The sequence below is a fragment of the Neodiprion fabricii genome, chromosome 3, assembly GCF_021155785.1.
Source record: "Neodiprion fabricii isolate iyNeoFabr1 chromosome 3, iyNeoFabr1.1, whole genome shotgun sequence".
NCBI classification, from domain to species: domain Eukaryota; kingdom Metazoa; phylum Arthropoda; class Insecta; order Hymenoptera; family Diprionidae; genus Neodiprion; species Neodiprion fabricii.
The window spans coordinates 15,628,388-15,653,350 of record NC_060241.1 but is presented as its reverse complement, the minus strand read 5'-3'; the positions used below and the strand labels follow the sequence as shown (position 1 = coordinate 15,653,350).

The window sequence follows — 24,963 nt, the reverse complement described above, 5'->3', positions numbered from 1 at the left end:
AAATAACCCTATTTACAATTAGTATGATTATAGTCCTAAATAATACACATCCTTCGGTTATCGCTAACATCAAATCTCTTTGTTCATTCAACTACATTTTTCACCGAAATCAAATTATCGCACAGTTACGAGGTAATATATGCAGTACGAGTGGCCATTAAAAAAACGAATAGTACATAACAGATGCTAGATTTTTTGGTTACAGCTACAGAACTCATCGTCATTTTGACCCTTCCAGAAATATATTTTTCTATTATGGCAACAATAGAAAAAAATAAAATAAAAATGAATAAATATTAAATACTATAGTAACAAAGACTAGAAATTTCTCTGGGTAGGTGAATCTATCTTGAGAAAGATAAGTTGTTCGTAATAACTCGACAAGCTATCGAATCTGTGAAAATCGATATTCATTGGTATCCAGAAGTCACGGTATTCAATTGAGATTCATGGCATTCTCCGTACTTATACATACATACAAGGTAAATGTCTGGGGCATAATTCGTTTCGGGAAGTTTGTGACGCCGGCAAAAAGTAGAACAAATGCCAATTTCGCAATGTGTACACATGACCGTAACATAGTGGGTATACTTATCATCAGTATGCGGTTACCTTTACATGGTTATGCACAATGCCACGCGGGCGGAACTTGCCACTATATGTATATGTATATAGAAATGCTTATTCCCTGTGTGTATATTATACCTGTACCAGCTTATGCCATATCTTTCGTAACCGAGACGTGGTGTATAAGCCGAGTTGCGTATTTTAATAAGCTTCAAATTGCTTCGCGGTATGTATGTATTTCAGCCTACTTTAATGTTTTATCTCTCATCCTCATTGTCAGTGATATACAGTATTATATACTGATATGTCGATGCTATTTGATGCACGTATCTGTTATATGCGTGGAAATCAACTACGAGAATCTTATTCCTCCACGGGGGAACAAGGATGTCTTTTATGCTCGATTACCGTGCTTAGAAGTATTCGCTTAGCTCAATATAATATATGAAGATATAATCTCATAAGTGGAATATTGTAAGCATATAAAGTGTTTATCCGCAGGTTGCACTCAAGAAACAAAGAAAAGTTTATCTTCACCCATTTTTATTTTGACTATTTGTTTTTTTTTTTATTTTTTATTTGTCTTCACAACCGTTCCCAGACAAACGCGTTTCGTTGACGAAAATATCAACTCAGATACCTGATTCAAGATACGCTAATGCTTCTGGGACTTGCGGATTTTAGGAATCAATTCACGTTCACTCATAAAAAGTAACTGGTTCACGAAAGCTTTGAGAATTAGTACATTGTGTAACCAGGAGGCAAACTCGGTCTTTTTGGGTGGTCCGTAAGTTTGCAATATGAGTCGTAGACGAGCCAAAGACGAAAGTGGAAAACCGTTGCCTCCTTGTTGCACACGATTCTTTATACGACAAAATAATGTTGCGAATTTTCTCACGAAGCACGAAATTGAGATCAGGGTCGCGTAATGTCAGATACCTTTCCGTCGGCGCATGCGCGCAGTACAGAAAAGACCACTTTTAACTCCTAGGAATTAATACTTTTGTACTGTGCGCATGCGCATTCGCAAACTCGCACTACCGTCATAGAAACGGGTACTTTGCGTACGGAAAACACGCTTGAAAAACGCGTGAGACATGTTCGCGTTATACAAAATATATTTTTATCAATTATACAGGGCAGTTGAGTTCACAAAATATGAGTACGTTCTGCTGTTTTACGGTTTTTCGAAATGATAATTTTTCCGAAAATTGTATCATCGCTACATATCAGATTATATTATATTTTATTTGGATTTTTGTTTATTTTTACTAATCATACTAATCAGTCGATTATAATTCTTGTGACAATACACAATCACATATTTTTCTGGACTTTATCGAGCAAATTTGTGTCGTTTGTCACTTAATATTAATTTGTAGGCCGAAAACGAGCTCTCTGCGTCAACTGACGTTACTGGACATAAATTTAAATTTGGCGCCATTTCTAGAGATATTTCTTGAGACAAGGTTTGCCCTGTGCCTTTGATATATACGTCAATCTTCTTAATTGCCTCAAGACCCTACACTTTTACACTTCTCGCTACTAAAATAAGCATCATCGGCAAGAAAGTACTAAATTATGCAATAACGTTACAAATATCGCGTTGCAGGCATCTGCACGTGCAAACACGCACATAAATGTAATCCAATGCCTGATCATCACAATAATGTTAGGAACCTTAACCTCGTAAGGTGTCGAAATGCTGACAATGAGTAGTTTTGAAATTGAGTCGGTTCTCATTCACACATACGTTGTGTTGATTCACGGAAGTATCATCATGAACTTGAAAATATTTTTCAATCTACGTAAGAATCTATAAACACCTGTAACTCAGTCGGTATTTTTCAATTAGTACCCGTCGGTTCAAGATTACTGTAGAATAGTCAAGAGAAGCGAGAAGCGGAAAATCAATGTTAAAAATTTTTCAATTTTAATACGGACCTTTCTATTACATATGGTATTTTAAGCATGTATGCTAGTTGGAATAATTTCAACACTCACTTTTCTTTTAAAGATTTATGCACAACGTTAATGCGATTAAATACGAAGACAGAATTTAGGTACATAAAGTATTGAAGGTTTAAGGCAATGGCAAAGAAATGAAACCAATGCTGAGACCTGTAGTCGATTTTGCTGGTCCAAAGAATACCTGGGCAGATTTCTCATTTCCTTGAATACACAAATTCCTATACCTGTGGAGTATTTGAAGAATGAACGAACCTTTTTCACTTTGAACGGCGAAAATCTTTCGTTTCAAAATTTTCTGCAGAATCACTCGTTATTTTATGATACAAGGCTTCGATGAAGATTGAATAATTTTTAAAAATTTATGACTAGATACGAACGGCAACGGAGAATTGAATAGAAATCATGCAGACAAACAGTCGAATACCGAATCCTAGGGTTGATCTACATATGTTGAAACATGATTTCCTTACCAGTGACTAACCAGTTCCTGATAGTCGCTAGTAACGGTTATCAACCTGTGCTTTCTGTTTGCATTTATAGTTGACGGTTACGAGGCATTAGTCACCTAGAGCGAGTGACCGCGGCTAGTCGGTCACTTTACAGTCACAAAGTATGACCAGAGAGACGGAGGATCGAGAAATACACAGTATACAAGTATTAAGTATGAGTGTGTTTCGTTCGGAAACAATATTTTACTTAGCTCTCATCTCGAGACTTTGTTTTAAATAGCGAAAGAATCCTCGCGGAAAGATATCTCTTATCGTTAATCGAACTTTAGAAAGTCGCTCCCGGATTCCAAGTTTTTCCGTTCAAATTAACCAGAGAAAATATGGAGTTTCTTTTTAATTTCTTGCCAGCTTACGATTAGCCAGATTCAATTATACGGACTTAATTCTGGTAGCATTTCGTAGTGAATTGAATTTCCTACGAAAGTATCCTGTGATCGATATCCGTAGCTCAAACGGTTCAAAAGTCATCAGTCTCGAAAGTTAATTTTATGTGATAATTCATCGTTAAACGTCTTCGGTTGGCAAAATTTTCCATTTAAATAAAAAAAAATTCCAAGTATATTTTTGTAGAGAGCTTTTTTTTTGCTGCAAGAATAAAGCCAGGAAATGTATCCCTATAATCAGCGGCACATAATTCGATAACAGGAATACATTTCTTGGTATTTGTCCCGCACGAAGTGAAAAAGCTTTGGATATTTCCGTTCGGCATTGCATGTAGCGTTGCGTTCAGCGGCATTTTCACATCAGACTTGAATAATCGTCAAAAACAGTGTCGTTGTACTCAGCCGGTAAAGACTGGCTACATCATCCAGTTGGAAACTGTTATTAGACTACTAAAATAATGTTTTAACCAAAGAATTCAAAGTTAAGAATCAAAAAATGTCGTGTCGACCATTGCAAATTACATTAAATAGCTACTCTCATCACATTTGTATTTTCTTCGAATTTTAACCTTTCATGCACGTTTCCGTACCGATGTCACCGGTATTATCATACTCTTGATAAAATATCTCGTGCATTATATACCCTGCTCCTACACGATCAGGCCCTGGAGTCTAACGCGGCTCATAACTAATCGGTGATTAACTCCCCGCATGGCGCGTATCCGCTTTTCAGTCCACCGAACAGAGAGCGCGGAGAACCGCCATTTTCACACGGGACTGTACCACGTGTCGTTGATCTTTAGAGCACTCTGCATGTGTGCGCGTGTGATGTGTGCTGCCACTCCATATGGGAGGCAAAGCGCATTGCAACTATATTCATTTCGCACGTCCGGAGACAGCGCTGCTTCTGGGAAGTCGAAAACCGTTTTTACATCATGAACTCCGTTCGTAAACAACAAAAGTAAACGCTTTGTTGATTACACTTATAATTGTGGAGATTTTTTCGTACGGGACATTCTATGGAAAATAAACCAGTTTTACGTGGGTGCCATGGTCCGATTTCGACGTTTACGCACGTACCTCCAAATATCCAAGTCCACGTATCTGAAACGCAAAAAAGGGTTTAATAGCCTGATTCTATACGCAATTATAAAACAAAACACACCGATGCATTTTCATTTTACGTAGAAATAAAGAGATGGCACGGATTCTCCGAAACCGCAATTGTATGTTCGCAGAATCCATGCAATTTCTTTATTTCTGCGTCAAATGAAAATTCGTTCGTGTGGTTTTGTTCATAATTGTGTATAGAATGGGGCTGTTAAGTCCCTGTTCGAGTTTGAGATTCGTGGACTTCGATATTTGGAAATATATTCGTCGACGTTTAAATCAACTCTTTAACCATCTCAATTTTTCAGTCTGTTGGAACTTTTTTAAGTAATGGTATGAGAAGTATTCCTAAACTCGTCCTTTTTTTTCATTTTACGTAAGGAATCAATTTTAAGTAACAAATATTAAAACTCTAAAGCTTGTCCGTTTACAAAAGCCTCGGTTAAATAATTGAAAATAAAGTTTTCAAAACTTCGTTGGAATGTTGAAAGAAAATTACTATTCATTTTAATAATCAACCTTATTTCCATACTCACTTGTGATTTGAAGAGTTATTCGTTTGTTCTTGAAATTTTTTGTTTTATGAAAAATTCGGTTGGAATCACAGTAAAAAAAAGAAAATATTATAAATTCGATGCGGCTTACTGTATTATACAATGTTTTACTGGGTTCACCGCACTAAAAATATTAGTAATGACCTAAATTAATATAATAAATAACGTTAATTATTCCAACTAATCGAAAAAGGAAATACTATAATAGACAGGCTCTCATCGTTTCCACATTTTATGATTTGTCGCTAAAAAGACTTGAATTCGGGGTTTCTGCACTTTTTCGAGTTTTAACGGAAATCAAAGTTTTATTCATTAAAGCCTAGAGCAATGATCGATTCGTCAATGTGTATTTTTCACCCACTTAAGTGTTACGGTACAATAAAAGACGGAAATAAATACGTTCAGTTAATGTTTAAGTTCAGGATATCTTTTTTTATCCGGAGTTATAATTAACTCAAGTTGATCATTTCAGCTCTTTGTTTCGTCACGTGTTCGTCTCGATACTTTTTGACGTGACTGTACGTCCCACGAATTCTTAAATGAAATTCCTAATTCAAAACCTACTGAAAAGTACAACGATTTTTCCAGCTGAATATATTTAGGTAGCAAGCGTATACCTATAACACTGCTTTCTCAGTGGTATTTTCAAATATTCGAATACAAAGTTGAGAACAGTTAGGATCGTAATCCGCGACTATACGTCATGTAACTGTTTCTCGGTGCGCTCTGCGAGCGTTTTTTTCGCTTCACTTCCTATACATACATGTACTCATGATTACCATAACGCTTCTTGTCGTGCGAATTAGGCCTCTGTTATTTTCACAGACTAAAATGACAGTTGCTTGCCCTGTGTTTTATTGTACCTTTATTAGCACTCATGCAGGCCTACGGAATATTAGACATTATAGTTCACTACAGATGTGATTGACTAAAGGAAATCGCACCACACCAACAATACAAAACCGTCAGTTTCTTTGACTATACTTCGTCGTAGTTTCTTCACTTTTAACTGTAAATCTTCAACTTTTTATAACGCTATTTTGATAGCGTTACAAATACCAGGCAAGTGCAGTTTGATTCCAAGCTAAAACGGGATACTCATTTGGGAATATAAAAATTATATTTATCGTAACGTAGCCCGTAAGGAAGGATTTCATGTTTATGTATAGTTAAGTTCATGTATAGTTAATTTTTTGTATACCTGCCAATTAACATACAAAATTAATTTATTCGATGATTTATATGGAAAATACGTGCGAGCTAGCATACGAATAAAAATATGTAAATAATTATTTTTATCAAAAATATAATTAGCGACATTTTGCGTGCCGTTTTATATTTTGCTATTTTCAAAATACAAAAAATATACCATGGTCTTGATATACGTAGTGAATTGCCAAGGACAGAATGGTCCGTCATTTGCTATAGCTTAAAAGAGAGTAGTTGTTTCGCCACGGCGACCAACCGTCATGAACGAAAACTCGAAAATTTTCACAGCTGTCGGTGCTGGATAAAACTACCAGCAATTGCTGTCAAAATTTTTGTGGTTACGTTCATGACGGTTGGTCGCCCTGACAAACAACTGCTCTTGAATTGCAGCGCATGCGCATTAAACTATAGCGGACGACGCACCATTCTATCGTTAGCAATTCACTCTTTCCATAACCATCCTTTGAGAGAATGCTATTCAATAGTCAGATTTGTTACCGACCGAGTGAAATGTTTCTTATTATCGACTATTATCAAAGCTCACGTGTCATTGACGCGAAAATCCCGCAAATGGTGCAATTTTACGTGCAAAGCCAAACAAAGATATTCATGAAAACTTTTTAGTATCATGCTGGAACAACGTTAGAGAAATTATATTCCCGTAATTAATGGTAGCTAATAATTCAATTACGGAAATATTACTGTTTCGTGAAACGAAATTTTATTTTTGCAGTGTTCAAGAATAACCAAGACACAATGGACTTTACATAAATTTCGGGAATATAGCACGTGTACAGTATGAAATTGCAATTAGACATATCTATGTAGAATTATTCCGATGATATTTACAAAGAATTTTTATTCTTGGAGAGTTTTAATTGTGCCAAAACTTCATTATAACTTTGAAAGTACGGCAGCTGAGGTCCGGGTACATTTAACGAGGTCTGAAATTTTCATTTCTCTGTATAATATACATACTTCGCATGAAAATTACATTGAAATCTTTCTTCCAAATAATCTCTACGAAAAAAAAAAAAGAAATTTGATTTTCAGGTCTTACGCGACAAAATTCACTGTCAGTGAAGAAAGATGATATGGAAAGTCTTTTATGCCAAGTTCCTCGTTAAACTGCGTTATGCAAAAAAAAGGCAATTCTTCAAAAAAGTTTTGAGGAATGGAGGTAAATTTGAATTCTCGTTAAATCACATGTTCCGAAAATAATATAAATACGTAATTTCTCCTGTAGTAATTGTAAATAATTTTTTTTGTTGTTGTTTTTGCATATATTGAGATTAGTGTAGCAGGTCAAAAACAAATTTAAATAAGGGGACGGGTAAGAATTTGAGTCATTGGTCAAATAAAAAAAAGTAAATGAAAAAAGTCGACAGGCTTACAAAAAAAAAAAAATGACGAGAACGATAATAAATACGACATTGACCATGAATTTAATAAATCAAATATAAATGAAATATGCATAACATAAATAAAATATAAATGGAATGTAACTAAAATATAAATAAAATATAATAAAATATAATAAAATATAAATAAAATATGAAGGGAATGTAAATAAAATATAAATAAAATGTCAATGAAATATAAATAACATATAAAAACTCTTTAAATCCTGTCCATCGTCAAAATAATAAAAATTACACATTCATTCAAACATTCAGAAATAAATTAAAATAAAATACGCCGGAATTACCACTCACTGGGATATAAAATTGTATACTTATAAGTATGGATACTGGGTATACTTTTCAAAGACAAGATCGAGTTCTGTAAACGGAACTGCTCGGACTTGATTCACCAGAAGAAAAAACGCCGCGAGATCCGGCCGCGCGTCTGCTACAGCTTTCGCAAACTGCATCCCATGTGTATTGTATATACGCGATGAAGTTTTAGCTTTCCATCATGATGTCGGGTTATTCATTTCGAAATATTATTAATTATAATAATTAGCTTGTATCGTATACTCCGATGTATATTAGCGTCAAAGTTTGATGACAGAAAAAAAAATACCCTGTATTTTGTAGCAACAACTACAGTTGTACAATATGCAGATATGATCCCAGATCTGGTGACTCTAATAATCATCTTATTCTGAAAACACTCAATTGGAAAAATTCCAAACTTGAAAGAAAATCTTTGTTTCAAACTCCCGTTATATTATAACAGTATTGATTCGACATAGAATTATAATTGTTCATGCTATGAATACAGAATGTACTAATTATAATAATTGCAACGAAAATTCATGTTTGACGCAATCTTAAAAGGATTAGCGATTATTTTATGGCGACGTGTAGCCTAGTTTTTAGAAATTTGGCGCACATTCAGCTAGCAAGTTCGTTGGTCAAACCGACGTCTTATTCAAAATAACTTGTAGAAATTATTTATCAAAATATTCTTTCAGTATACAGAGTGATTTTCTAACGGTCAAATGGCGTAACGCGCATGCGGTAAAATTCTAGAGCAAAAGCGGTTGTTTTGTCAGGTGGACCAACCGTCACAATTTCAGATAACAATTCGTCGCCGCGACGTATGTAACCTTAAAAATTTTGACAGTTACGGACAGTTGGTTGACCTGACGAAACAACTGTCTTTGTCTAGAATTTTAGCGCATGCGCATTAGACCATTCGACCTTTAGATCACTCTGTTTAATAAGAATTGCTCTGCGCACCTTTCGCTTGTTTTGATCTTCGTAATCATCTGCAGATCCGTTTCATTTTCAAGTCTTTAGAATTAGTTCTAGAAATGTTGCAAAACTTTTTATTGCGCCATCGTTACAAAGATCAGCTTCGTTTTGGAGTGAAGAAAATCAAAAAGCATTCGTTAACTTGCCATTTCCGGACGAAAATAAATCGGATTTCTTCTGCAGAGTTGAATATTAGCTCGAAAAAATTATTTCAATAAAAAAACCCTGCCGAATCGAGCCCGGAATGAATGCAGTTACGGACGACCCATGTATATTACATTGGTATATGTCTCGCGTGTTCCGAGCTATCCATACCGCATTCATACACGTGCATGTGCAGCAATTTACCGCCACCAAGAGTAGTTAATTATAAATTGTAATAACTGTTTGCGTAAGCGTATACAATTACACTTATCGTATAATAGGCAGATGGAATAAGAGAAAGGAGAAGAAAGGTAAAGAAAGAGGTATAAACATCGAATTTTTTCGAGGTCTGACGCGTCCGAAACGGAAACTGTTTTTCATAGTAAATTTGAATATACAACTGTGTGTACGTCGGGCGCACGGCACGGGCGATATTTTATTTTTTTTTTGTCAGAGCTCCATCGAAAAAGAAAATATCGAGTTTTCTTGATTAACCCTAGTATACGTAAGACGTTCCGCGTGTAATTGACACGAATGAAATTGCGACCCTCTCAAAACCGCGATTCCTACCTTGTGACATGTTTCAATGTTCGAGTTTCGACTGAGATATAACTCGAAAACGGTATATCACGCGAAGCAAAAGTTGACACGAAAAAGTTTCAGTTTTAAGTGAAATTTAAAGTTGATAAAAAATTTGAAAAGAAACCTTAGTTTCTTAGATTTCTCCAAAAATTGAACTTTGATCTTGAATCGCTTTTTAACGAGTGTACTAATCAAAAAATGTTTTCAGACCTTTTTTGTAGAACGTTCAATTCTCTACAAAGATCAGAATAGCGCTTTTTTAATCGATTGATCGTTGAGAAGGTATAAAAATCAGAAGAAGGGAAAATAATTTTTCACATGTTATTCTTATAGGAATTAAAAAAATGCGGTGAGGACCATCTTAATAATAATATTAAAGGCTCATTTTTTCACAGTAATTTTTTTTACATCCAAACGAAACCTTTGAGCCTGTTTGGAAGAAAAAAGAATTTCGTTTTTTTTTCCTGAATCACCCTAATATATGTATGTACATATATACACATCATCCGCTATCAACGTTTAAACTTCGTTGAAATAAAAATGCCCAAACTACACATCATCACGCCACATTCGTCTCGTCATTCAAAAAAATATCTCACAAAGTTTGAACACGTTTTGAGAAGATGCAGAGGGTTTTGGGCCGGTCGATTACACGTGGAATGGCCCACATGTAGAGGAAAGGATCGCGCTGCAGGGGAATTGAAAACCTCTGTGTTACAGTCAGTCTGTGTATCTTACCGCGTTCCAGCAGGCGCGCAAGTGGATGCCACGTGGATCAGAGAGATCAGGAATGGCCGCTCTTGCCCTGCAGACCTACGCCTTTTATCTTTCCCTCACTTTCCTCAGCCTTTGCGTATATACCGTTTACACGTAGCCTACAATAAACACGAAGCGCCCCAGCCTTGCGTGGGTCGTTCTTACTCCGTAAACGCTTTTAACTCGACGCTCATTTTCCCAATTACAGTGTCTGTTCAATGCTTGGGCCCTCGCCTGCCATCGTCGCGAAGTCTGAACGATTTTACCGCACGTATGCGTAGATGATCAAGGTGGCTCTGATACTACAAACAAGAGTAATTTCACGTACGTGAACTTGAATTCGGACTATTGCATAATTTGCCGTTATTCATCCGTTTTTTTTTTTGTCGCACTCAATGTTTAAAAAAAAAGTGGACGGCGTGCCAACTTTTCAAAAATTAATCATCGTCAAATCATGCGTAATTCTGATTTCGTTGATAATTTGCCGTAAATAGGCCGCAAATTAGTCGTTAAACTTTCTTTTTTGTCGCGCTTGTTTATAAAAAAAAAAAAAAGGAAAAAAAAACAGATTTTCAGGTTATAGGTAAAAAACTCATTTTTATTTTGTTCCTACTCAGAACTATATTTTTCATTTTACATACGGTAAAAATGAAAATTGTAATGGACGGACTTTGCACTAACCGCAACAACTAGAAATTAGAAAATGTTCGAACTTTCCTAAAATTGCATGCATTATGTCCAAAAAATGCGTAACGGTGAAAAAATGGTAAATCGTTATTATTATTATTATTATTATTGTTATTTCAAACACTAATATATATATATATATATATAATTTAGACTTAAAAAAAGAATTGATTATCACAGTTATAAGGCATTTTCATTTCCAAGGAATTGGTCCATTGTCAAATTTTCTGTTCGATTTCTAAGTGAAAATGAAACTTTCGTCGTCACATTTTCGTGAGACTTTACATTTGCTTCTCCGCCCGACATCTCACAATTAAGCTTGAGGCCTTGGCTCCTGCGGTTTCTCCGCTGAGTTTTATCTAGGCAGTAATTAAACCGGCAAGACAAAAAGAGACACTAAGGCATTGCTACGTCTGCTAATTAAGGTTGACAAATATAGATATATTACGCGCACGGTTGTAAAATATGTAAGTATGGTAACTATACATAATTGTAAAGTATAGATACATGTTTACTTGAAAAATTGCCGCTTCCTCATAAAACTGTTGTTCATGACGAAGAACAAATTCTCTGCAAATTTGAGCTCGATCGGATAAGAATTAGAGGTCCCGCTCTCCAGTTTTCGTTTTTACGTTGAAATAACACGTAAGAAATGCTTACTTTAACTCATAGTCGATGTCGCGTGAAAATGTAGTAAAAAATGAAAAGTAATAAAAACATTTATTTTCTAAGAATTTAATACGATTATTTTTTATTTTTAAATTCTTTCAGACTCACCAAAAAGGTCGATCAAAAAGTCAGCAATGTTGTTTGCGCCAATTACGATATAGTGCTATAAAATCTTCCGAAACCTCTAAAATTTTCTTAAGAACTCTGATTGTCTGATATTAATATCTGAATCTGTTGCTCTTTCAAGCCCAAGTATCTCTTGTAAATCACTCATACGTTCCTAATAAACTAATAAGTGAACTAACCGCTCTAAAATTATCGACAAATGGAATCTCTTATTTGTACTTTGTCGGCTTAAAAATCTGTTCTTCTATAAACGGCATATAGGAAAGACCTTGTGTTTAATTAAATTCATTTTAATCGACTGCGACTTCAGCGCCTCTGATTGGCCATTCGCTTTTAGTTGGGACAAAAACTTGCTTGTTCGTACTATTTTAATACTCCCGAAATTACATCCTGTATGAATTCGTACAATGCCTTTTGCTTGCTACGGGCAAATTAAACGAAGGACAGAGAGTTTGATTCTGTCGGTGCAGAAACTGCGGAACGCTGTGATGCGTGGCGGGCATCAGGATGGCAATGACTTTACTCCTAGCTACGTAGGCCTTGGCTTGACGTTTTAAAAGAATAAAAAGGAACGGAGACCCGGCCTTGGTCGATTCTCTCTCTCTCTCTCTTTCTTTCTCTCACTCCTTCCTCCTCTCTTTCCGATATTTTATTACAACTATAATGCAAATGGTACATGTACGTACCTCTAACAATCTACACGTGTGTCCGATATCTATCAATCTCTGACTTAGAGACGAGATCATTCCGACGATCGATGGGTATTCAGACTCATATTCGTAAAATAGAAAAGCGAAGAATATTGACGTGTTTAAATAACTACTTTTACTCAACCATTAAATGTTAGTAGTACCGATGATTGAAATTGAATTGTTTGTATCAAGAACGTTCGAAAATATTACACATCGCACATTTGATGCATAAATTCTGAAGTTTCCATTACACATATCGAAACGAGGATAGATCAAGCGTTACGACGTGAAATAAAAAACCACTTTCGCCTACCCCGTTTTTTGACCAAGATTAACGTGGAATCCTCGCTACGCGGCTTTATTTATTTTTCAATTTTTTCCTGATTTTGTAAACAAAATACAATATACCACGTTTTATACATACGTTTTCACAATGTTCTGTTATTGAGGAAACGTCAATCTCAAGTCGTGAAGAATACTAAATTACTACGACAAAATATTGACAATTTTTTACTATGCAAATAAGTAACTGTACCTACTGTAAAATGGAATTGAAAGAGAATGTTGAGAAATGGTGTCGTCGTCACTTGCGATAAGTTAGCTAATTTAGAGATGTGTAACGTTATCTGCCTACGACAGTTAGGAAAAATGTTATTACTATAATAAGTCGACAATAAACGATCTACGTACGATACAACACTACTCGATCACTTATCTGTACTGGAAAAAAATCCAGCAAAAGTGTAAAGGATGTATCTCAGTTTCAACAACAATATTGTCAACACGGTAAAATCTGCGGACATCCCGGTAAATTAGAATATCGTTAATTGCCTATACATTTAATGTTATTCACTGCCTCTGACATTTTGGGCAATAACGAACAACACTAAATTATTTAAGACTAGCTGCGTTTTGTGTATCAACATGACATCGTACAACAGGTTCAAATTTCCTCGGGGAATTGATTGTTCGTAGTTTTAAATCTGTGAGCAAATACCAAGTTTCCAGTGAATCGATAAATTCTTTTGTAAAGTCACTTCTTCGGATTTTATAATCTTATCCACCACTTTCGAACTCACTCTTCGAGAAATGAAATGATTAATGATTTCTCACAATGCAATAATTTTCACCGTAAATAAATATTTTACTTGTGTTGTAAAAATATTCATTTCTTTTCATTTTAGCAAACAAATCGCCGTACATCTTTCGTTTTATAATTTTTGAGCACAGTTGATGCGTACGTGCAAAAGCGCTACTTTCAGTCATTCGATGGTGACTTTTTTTCGGAGAGTCACTCGTTTCGTACCTCTAGAATAGAATATTCGTTAAGCTCAATTATACTTCATTTCTAAAATATGAAAGAAGTGTGAATAAAAACGCTCGAACGAAGCTCAAAGAACTCCGACGCTTTTATTCTCATACAAAAAATAATGAGATGGGTATACGTGTGTATGTTATGTATGTATTCACGACTCGGCTCACTGTAACGAACACTGTGTAAGTCAAAGCGCTAAAATCATCTTTCGCCTGCCTAACAACCTTTCAAGTAGATGTAGAAACATGAATCATATCTGATTCATTCTCTGTGAAGGATCAACCGAAATTATTTTTCAAGCGTTCCCAGTTCATAGTATTCGTAGTTTGAAAAATGAACGCTTGTAAAGTACTGTAGTAGTATTTTGCTGCCGAAATTTACAGATTCTTTGCCGATAGTAACGGATTCCACTTAAAAATGGCATAGAAGTAGAAAAAACCTTTAAATTACGGTTGGAAATATTCATGTCTCGACAATCTTTACTATGCATTCATTAATTTTCTTTAGCTGGGTGTATGGACGATGACGAAGAGTCGATTGATCGACTTGAATATGTTTGACCATTCGTTGTCGTTATTATTTGCAAATAGCGCGTGGATTTTTGATTGTTTATCATTTCTAGCGGTTAGTGTGGACCGACAGGGTGAACTTCTATTAAATCTTATACTTCAACGAGCTATCCGGCTCTTATCGTACCTCGTAAATCATCAACCGCGATTGTTGAAATGTATATATGAGTGTCGCTGCTACATCTCATCGCCAGACCAAACGTCACGTACATACCTAATAAAACCATTTTCATCGTGTGGTGCTGTTTCTTTTAAGCCAGTTTATCAACAACTCATGATCAGTAGGTTCAAAAACGGTTATAAACCGGAGCGTCTACCGTCAGGGAATTTCTGGAAAATCGGGAAACGTCAGGGAATTTGATATGCCATTGATACGTGCTTGACACCCTGTAAGCTCAGAACGACTGCCAGATCCTTCATCGCAAAAGCAGATCCACGACCTATGACGGTGACTACAAATCCCGTTATGTGGATGAAATCGTGATTCCAGTTAGGGATGAATCAAAAGTTAGGACAGTAAAATAAGAGCGTTTAAATGATCTTCATTGGTGCTATTTACGCAAATGATGGTGAACTCGAATGAAACAATATCCTATTACCGAGTATTTTCAAGTAAATGCTTTGGTATGTTGGATTGCCTACTGCTGAGGAGAACAAATATCGGTAATACCACTGATGTATACCAATACCTAAATACTGGTTTTTCGACATATTGATGTACCCGATAGAAACCACTGCGACACCTGGCAGTCAGCTTCGGTACTATGTAAGACGCGGCAATTTTAATCAAATCAATGAGCATAGGAGTAGACAACGGTGGATCAGTCGGCTACGGTAATCGTGACAATACATATAATGAAACAGAACGTCGTCTGCAGAAAATCTCGAGGATTGAATTTCGTCACGTTACATATTGTAATATTAATAAGAATGATTTGATACGAAATGAGATTACTGGATTACACATAAAAACAAGAATAAATCACTTCAAAAAAGCTGCAAATTACTTTCGTGAGATTCCGCTATAAGCGAGCCAACATTAAGATAGATATCCTCATGGAGAGGACTTTTTGAGCATCGTTCGGAATATCGAGGAAGCTATTTGCAAGTTTCGATTTGCAGCTGTTTTAAAAGATGTAAAGTATTAATTATGAAATACTTGTCGTTGAGTCAACAGAGAATAGCAGCTGTCGAAACTGATTGTAAAATCGATTACTTATACATTATATACAAATTCGACATTTCATTCAATGGAGCGTACATTTCTTACATGTCCTTACGAATTGAAACCAATGCAGTCATGATCACGATGCGTCTCAGGATTACAGTTCATAATCTTTTTTGCGACCTTCCCATTTTATACTCCTTTACGATGTTCAATCGGTTAAATATGTAAGGTTTGAGATTTGAAATAATAAGTCTTCTCCCTGTTCTTCTTCCCTACCCTCGTTCCGGATTAACGTACGAAAAGAGAGTACGGACATTTTCATCGGTTTTTGATTCTGTAATCCTCTGTAATCACGGACGTAAAGCGGGGAGGACATAAGATAGAGAGATGAGTGGTATCGATTACTGAAATATGGCATAACCTGAACAACCTCTTCGGTCCTCTCAAACCTGTTATCTCTATGTATACATATAGAAGAGGAACCCTGTAACTTGTTCTGTCAAAGAGTTACGCTGATTTTCCGAGTTCGAGGGGTGTTCTCACCTATGGGTGACTTTCAAAAAATCTTTTAACCGTGGATTCCTGGAACCTTTAATTCTAGCGTGAACAGTTTTTCGCAATTTCTCTTCGATCCCGTGGTTCTTGGCGTGGCGGTTCCAGATTTATCTCGAGGCGGCACCGCCACAGGTTTTTTTGAAAAAACGTGCAGAATTTAATTGGAAAATGAGCACTTAGTTTAATTAGCCTTCAATTAGCCCTTAATTCTTCCACAAGAGATTTATCGATTTTCGAATGTGGCGGTTCCAGCTTAATTAGCTCTGAGTTTATAAGGTCAGTACTTGATCCACTGCTGATTCAATTCATATTCTGGATTTCGTTGAAATGTTCTCTCATATGTTTATTATAGACGTTTAAACGGAATAAAAATTTGTCCCGAGGAGAGCTCACAACTAGGGCCGAAATTTCGACCAAAAAAAAAATGATGTTTCTACTGTATAAACTTAACTATAGTTCATTCCACGTAAGCCTCCACATAATAAACAGCATTATTCTCTTGTGACAATTGCGCCGTAATTTCCTTCACTCATGATGTTATGTAACCTAGGTTTCGTTCAACTACGTCCTGTCCACCTATTGCTCTATTAATCTATTTGCATTAGGGTGCTTCGTTTGGAAACAATATTTTCTTTCTCATCAAAGCATGTTTCTGAACGCGAATTCGAATATGTCGCTCTTCGAATTCGAAGTTTTCTCCATTTAAATAACACGAGGGTGATATCTTTCTTGAAAACTGTTGCCACTCAATCTCATTTATTGGTACTGACTTGATCCTGGAAGTATTTTGTAAAGAATTAAAGTCTTTAAAAAGTTTTTACCTGAATTTGCTGTAAAGTCAATAGTTTAGCTATTAACGACGTTTAAGTGTGAATTTTTAAGCAAAAAACGTAAGTTGTATATCGCTGAAGCTGTACAAAGTTGAAAATTGCTAGTACTTTTCGCATAGAATTTCATATCCGTTCTGGTGGAAAACCAAAAATTATATTGATTCAATTTGAGTGCGTGCGCGTCCGTGCAAATTTTGCACCAAGTCATGTAAAGTTCGCGCAACTTTTCTTAACCCTAGTAAAATTCATGTAAATTTTCATAAACTCGAGTACGGTTCGCACGAGGCTTGTATGGACTTCAATTATTACACGAAGTCTATACGAGATTATTTTGAACAAATCGCAAACAGCACTGCAGTCATTTATATAGATAATTAAATTGCCTACAAATTTGTCATTGAATTTCCCATATAAAGTCAATAAGTTAGCCACTAAAGACGTTGAAACAACACAAAATATTAACGAAATTTTTACATAACAATGAGTTTTGCGGTTTATAACTTCTAATGCACGCATATTTTTCTACGAATCCTCGCCTACCTAAAATTATGATGAGGATGAAGTTAGTAACGTTACTCTAATAATGCATGTTTAGGAGATCTCGTTACTTCGCACCATTAGGATCGTCTGAAATTTGATGAACCCTGATTAACAAAGATATACTCACATTTTTAAAAGCCAACTCCTTAAAAGTTGTTCAGATATTGCACAGTAATGACCTTTTCCCTGATGTTTCGCTACGTTAACGCTCCTAATTTCAGTCTCGTAAATTATGCCGCGAATCTTGATACGTGAACTATAATCTCCTGAATAAAAAGAGCTGTCATAGAATTAAAACTAATATATCTACTAGATTTTTAACCAGTTTGACGCAAACTGAAGTAAATCACCTACATCTAAAATTTTGTTAAAAATTTCCGTATTTTCTATTTTCGTTGTATACTTTTAAAGAGGTTTTCGTATCGTATGAATATGTATAATAATTTGACGAATACTAAATTTACGACTACCTCATGATAAAATTAACCCTCCGCCAGCCAATCTGGTCGATATCCTCCACCCTGACTTTCTCACTTATCGGTGTCTGGAGAACTTTTCATTATTTAACAATTTCTACTAATTAACTAATTGAAAATTTCTTAATGTAAACTGTTGGAATATCAAGTAGGCACCTGAAACTGATTACCTGAATTTTTTATAAACACACATGGCTGGCGGAGGGTTAATAAAAACTATAGATTTTCGACCAACCAACCTCGCCTTAAAACCGAAGTACGAAGAATTCTATAAGCCATAAACGGACTGCAAAAGCCATAACCTGAATTTAAATGCTTAACGGATCCTAGAATAATTCTATCTATAAAAAAATCCACCGTCCATATCCCATAAGCATTGTAGACCGGAATTGTGATTTTGCTTACGGAATATTGACTATTGTCTAGATTGAAATTCCCGGTGCCGTAAGCAGATTGCAGAAGCCGTAGCGCCATTGTTTTTATATGTCTTCTACCTTATGGCTATGGCTTATAGAATCCTGTCTGTATCGGATTTTATACTTCTATAAGTACTACATTAGGATGTCGTGTCTTACACACCGCCTAATTTCCCATAATATGTTTGTGTTACGCAGGCACCTATTGTACGTATATCAAACGCAATGTATGACCGACCCATAAGATGTGTATAAAGGTACACTTGGGGACAATGAATCTAAATCGGCTAATTTTTTACACTAGACAGTTATGTTGGCAACACAGAGAAACCTGCAGCGCCACGGTCGGCCGAGCGCGAAACAAACTCAATCTCAATAACATAACGTAACCCATGACCGTCGAATCGTCGAAAATGACGTGTCAATCCAACAAGTCATTATCCCCGTGGTATTCTAAGGTTAGATTTGACGGTCACGGGTTATGTTATGTCGCGCTCGGCCGGCTATGGCGCTGTAAGTTTCTCTGTGTGCCACCATAACTGTCTAGTGTAACAAATTAGCCGTCTTAGATTCATTGTCCCCTAGTGTACATTCGTTGCACACATTTTACCCACTGGGCGTCTCGATCGATTTTCCAAAGTCACTGACCTCTTCTCCGCGTCACAGTTGCCGACGACGCGACGAGTTATCGTGCTTATCCTCTCGCATTGTCAACGTATTTATATGTTTTCGCATTATAACCTGCATCTCCGATATTACCATAGCTATGTGCTCGCCTAATCTTTCCTCACCATTGCCGATCATGCTCTGCTTGAACAATTCCTTGGATTTCCTCGTCATTTACTCAAGTCACCGCGTTATACAAGAAATCATTAATATTCAAGTTTTAATTATGATATCACCGATTCCTGATCGACCTGAATTCTATTATTTATACCAACAAAAAATATGAAGCTGAAGTTAGTAACGCTAATGTATCGCAACTTTGAAACAAAAATTACTCTTTTGCACCTTTGTAGAATACCTGAAGAAGTTGAATTTACAAAATCTGAGCTTGTTGATGATGTATTAACAGTTTACTAAATTACAGGTAATCCTAAAGCTGCATAACATCGACTTTTTCAAAAGATGCAACATTACATTAACGTTACGAACTTCAGCCTGATCGAAAAATGATCACGAATGTGCGGGAGTGTAAAATTCCAAGCTATATTTTTTAGATCAACATACGGTTCAACCCTTTTTCACCCTAAAAATAGAAACAATGTTAGCAATTGCAATATTTACTCTGACCCCCCTCCCCATGTAAGAATTCATCACTATAAAACTCGAAACCATGCCCAAATGAGTTACGAGCCGGTACGTCTAAAGGAAATATTAATTAACTTTAATTAATTGGTTATCGATTGTAGGGTATGTGTTAAAGTAAACCTTCTCTGATTAATTGAATTTCGACTGAATAATGCTATATATATGATTAAAAAAATACTGTACACTGATTACGACTATAAAGATTACAAGCAGATTACAACGCGTACAAAAAATTTCACAAAATGACAACGAGATTGCGCAGATTACAAAGGTAATGTGTGAAGTGAAAAAGATTTCAAGAGATTACAAAAGGTACAATTGATGAGAAGGATTTTGAGGATTACAAAAGTAACATAAAGACTACTAACGGTCAGAAAGTATCAGAAGCGATTATAAGTGATTACAGAGATTACAAGGATCGCTCAGATAACGTGAATAACATGAAGCGATTTTAAACGATTTTAAAGATTACAAAGATAACATTAGGAATCTAAAGATAATATAAAAGATTACAAGGTTTCGAGGATTAAAAGTGGTTACAAGGATCACTTGAAATTTCAGGGCGCGTGTGCACGAAATTACAACCCCGCGATTCATTCACATCCTTTCGCGACAATAATTATGTTTCTAGCTTCAAATGTTGGTGAAAATAAAATTCGATGTAATCATTCAAAAGTCCCATATTTGCTTGTCCTTAGTTTGTTAAAAATCGAATGTTTTTTTAAATAATAAAGTCAACCTTTCATCCTTTTGCAGGGATGATAACGCTGGAAGATGGTCAACCGAAGTTTGCAGATCCAGTTAAAGAGTGGAAAATCATTCTGAAGCATTACAGTGGTGTGGCCGGTCTCGCCATAGCCGGCCTATTACTCGCGGCTATTCTACCGTGTATTGGATTGTTCTTTTGCTGCTGTCGTTGCGCTGGTCATTGCGGCGGGCGAAGTCAACCTTTCGACAAGAAGCATGATCACTGCCGAAAAATTATGCTCAGCATTGTCTTGATCGCTGTTGCGACGATCATATTGTAAGTGTGTTATAAGTATACACTGTTCTCAAGATCATGTACTCCTGCCTTTACCGACCGAGCAAACTCATTCTTTTTCTTCCTGTATTAAGTAAACGAACGAACGGAAAGTGTTAAGATTTCGACGGTGCATCGCTCCTTTCTAACAGAATTCAGGAAAGTTACTCATATCCCAAAATCCGACGTTTTTTGATTCAACGTTTAATTGAACTCGCCACCTCCGTTAAGCTGGCTATACCAATATAGCGTAACAAGTAAATACAAATTGGAGAAGTAGTCGACTAATTAGCGAATAATTCACGCGTCGATATATTAACAAATTTTTTGCCTAATGGATTGGCTGAGGGATAGAATATCTGTGGTGAGGGTGGTCTTAGGAGGACGAAACTGATGTCAATCGACAGTGATTAATTAAGGAATAAATCTCACATTGGAATTTTTCGAATTCAGTTTCACTTGCACTATCTTCACTATGTGGCGATGCCAGCATCATAATCAGGTCAACTTGCCTAACAATAAGACGCGTTTCAAGTCAATAAGAATACTCTCTTGCAACATTACCAATTTTAATTTACCTGAATATTTTTCTTTTACATATTTTACTGACGAAAAAATAACTATGTGTTGTACAAAAAAAACTTAATATTCATATTTTCGATTCTAGTTGATAATTTCAAATTTGACACACGCCCTCGGCTTCTTCCAATTGTTATATTTCCAAAAATAGGACAAATAATTGAACAAACAAAGAAGCATGGGATGGGGTATGAAATATTCTTCAAACTAATGTAATAATTTTATTTATAACTATTTAACCGTGAATTCCATTGAACGAACCCAATTGACTGCCAATTTTAATAATCTGAAACCAGTTTTGTTATATTCGTCAACTAATTGTACATGAGACCATTAATGTTCAAAATTGACGAACGACGAGGTGTTTTTGAAAAATTCAATCTTCTTGCCTTATGACGATACGCACCAAGGTATATAATTCTCTTTTAAATAACCGTTTTGCAAATATTGAAAGTTATATTTTACACTTTATACTTCATTTGATTTTTTTGACGTAGCACTTGTAAAAAAATCGGAGTCGGCTGCCTCGAATCGTTTTTTTTTTTTTCTGTTGGTCAGAAACCATTTGGAATCGTACTTTACGTTCCACAACCTCAATATTGCTCAAAAATAACTCTGTGATGTCTCATTTTAGTCCTGCTTAGTTTGAGAATGGTGGAAAGTAACTCACTCGAGAAGCTATTCACTCTCGAGTATACTCGCTTACTACCTTATTTAACTTTAAAAAAAAAAAAATAAGTTCAATGAGGTATTAAGAAGCGAGTATACTCGAGAGTGAATAGCTTCTCAGCTTCACTTATACACATCGTTATCACTTAAAATCCGTAATAGATGACATCTTCCGAATACTGTCATGAAAATGCAATGCGCTAACGAAATTTGAACAAATTCCGTTTGATAGTTTAATAATTATAATGAAAAATTAGGATCAGTTTGGTTGGTTGATAAAAAAGGAAAATTGCAAGCCTTTAACGATAGATTCGAACAAGTCAACGACAAGAACTTTACTGAAACTCAATCAGATCGTTCATTTTTACATATTTCTAAAAGGTATTTTTTTCGCAAAAATTTCTCAATATTTAACAAAGCAAATAAAATATGAAGTACAACTTTCAATATTTACAGAGGTGTCATTTGAAAACGAACCCCATACTTTGTGTGTACCGTCATTAGACGAAAAGATTGAATCTTTAAATAGAATTCCACCGTAGGTCCATTTTGAAAAGTGGTGGGTTAATAGACAATTAGTAAACGAATACAACCAAGTGTTCTTCATATTTTTAACATTGGCAGTCGATGATAAATACTAAGGTTAAATAATCAAATCAATGAAATTTACGGCAAAATGGTTATAAAAAAAATTATATTATATCTATATCAGTTTCGAGGTTATTTCATGCCTTCTGTGTTTGTTCAATTATCTTCATTACTTTTGAAGATATAGCTACTAAGAGAAGAGCATGTGTGCCGAATTTGAAATCTGAAATTATATTGTAAAGTCGAATACATGGAAACTGCACTCTTTCCGTCGAACAACTATCTCAATTCAAAGTTGAAAGAATACACAAAAAAAAGTTCAGGAAAATTAAAATTGTCGATCGATGTTTTATCTGCGAAGCTTTCGGTTTCACATGAAACGACTCCCAGAATGTAAATTTCGATTTTTGAAAATATACGTTTTACATCTTATGTCTATCTCTCTTATACGAACAGATTTGGTGTCGTTTGTGCGTTTGTTACAAACGAATACATGCAAGAAGGAACTAACGAACTGCCGAACAATCTTAAAACTAACCTAAAGGATGTCCAATTGTACCTCCGCGTTACATCCCGTGAAATTGACAATTTACTTGGCACCAATTACAACCAACTCGAGTACACATTGAACAATATTCTCCAAGCAAGCGGAAGAATCGTTACGGAACAGCTAGCGAAATACTCTGACGCCGCCTCACTGACAAATCTGAATAATATCGTCTCTGGACTTGGTGAGATTGGTAATGATTTGAAGATGATTAAGGATATCACTCAAGGCTTACGGACTAATGCGACTCAATTAGAAATTGGTAAGAATAACTTATTTTCAGTTTCTCTCCAGCTTTTGTTTACAGGAATAACATTTCTTCCTTGCGAATACTAATTCCTACTTATGTTTTGAATATTTATTGCAGAACTCCGGCAGGTGAAAAATAGTTTGCTGTACACTTTAAAAGAATGTACGATACAGTACTGTCAAGAAATTAGGAACGAGTACAATGTCAACGGGATGGCTGTTCAAGTTCATTTTGACAAGGTCAGTATTGTTACTACCATTATTACTGCATTTCTTTATGCGATTAACTTGTCAGCGTTAATGAAAAAAATATATCACCGAGTGTTCAAAATTATAAATAATTTGTATATTAAAAAAATTACGTTTTTGCCATTTACATGCAGTACCTGGATAGATATTTCCCGAAGGTATAAGTAGTTCACTATCGTTTTGTATTTACTTGGAAATTATAGTAGTTGAATTTTTTAATGGAACTGCTTTTATCTAATTGAATTTTATGTAGAGTAGACACATATATATGGGGCATACCATGACATCTCAATTAAGACTCTACGTCGATGTCTCAAATTAGCTTTATAATTTTTTGTACGAAAGTACACGATACAAAACGCAGTCGCAATTTTTTCATAATTTTCCAACACAGCGTATTTGAACTATGACTCAAAAACTTGAAAAAAAAAAAAAAAAACTTTCTAAAACCTGAAAAATCTTACAAAATGTTGCAAAATGTTTGATATCTATTAAAAGAAGGAGATTTCATAAGTTCTAAAGATAAAAAAAAAAAAAAAAAAATTGATTCGAGAGCACTTTTGAAATGATAATGAACATATTATAGGCTCGTTATATGGGCCGAAAAATGTCTATTTAGAGAGTTACAGGGATGCAAAATATAAAATTTTTTCGATCATTTTTTTCTATTTTCATTTTTCTTATTAATCTTTTGAAATTACGAAAAGTTATGAAAGAAGATGAGCTTCTAATAGGTGTCAAAAATTGTGTTACATTTTATAAGATATTTCTAAATATTTTCAGATTGTAGAAAGTTGGGGGTTTTTTTTTCTACTTCAGATACGCCGAGTTGAAAAATTCTGAAAAATATTTCGACAGCGATTTACGTACTGTACTTTCGAAAATACAAAAAATTATAAAGCTAATCTGAGACATCAACGTAGAATCTTAATTGAGATATCATGGTATGCCCCATATATATAGGTATATATAATGTATGTATACACCAAGTAGATTATGACTCTTTATTTTAACCCTCTTTTATTCAGTGCTTTTCGTTGAAATGTGACAACTGTGATGTTCTTTGTGAAAATCTGTTGTCATCAAAGGTAATATTGTAACACCAGAGCGAATCTATTTTCAGCTACCTAGCTTATGGTATTTGTTCCGTGAACCTAATCTCGTATACCTTATTCGAGTACCTGTTGTTCATTCGCAACGTGAATCTTTCCAATTTACGA

The 24,963-nt window shown here is 35.3% G+C and overlaps 1 protein-coding gene across 8 annotated transcripts in view; it reads left to right on the top strand.

The window, feature by feature from the left end:
- LOC124178973 (prominin-like protein) overlaps positions 1-24,963 on the top strand; it is a 56,079-nt gene that overhangs the window by 3,295 nt on the left and 27,821 nt on the right. For 7 of the 8 annotated variants that reach the window (XR_006869931.1, XM_046562856.1, XM_046562859.1 and 4 more), the window contains exons 2-5: positions 20,598-20,865; positions 23,155-23,507; positions 23,613-23,734; positions 23,878-23,901. Coding sequence is in view for 7 of the 8 variants with exons in the window: in XM_046562856.1 (XP_046418812.1) it covers positions 20,598-20,865; positions 23,155-23,507; positions 23,613-23,734; positions 23,878-23,901 (767 nt within the window). In the remaining variant the exon portion in view is untranslated. The remainder of the gene's footprint in view (positions 1-20,597; positions 20,866-23,154; positions 23,508-23,612; positions 23,735-23,877; positions 23,902-24,963) is intronic. The other variant, XM_046562857.1, reaches the window with a different exon arrangement.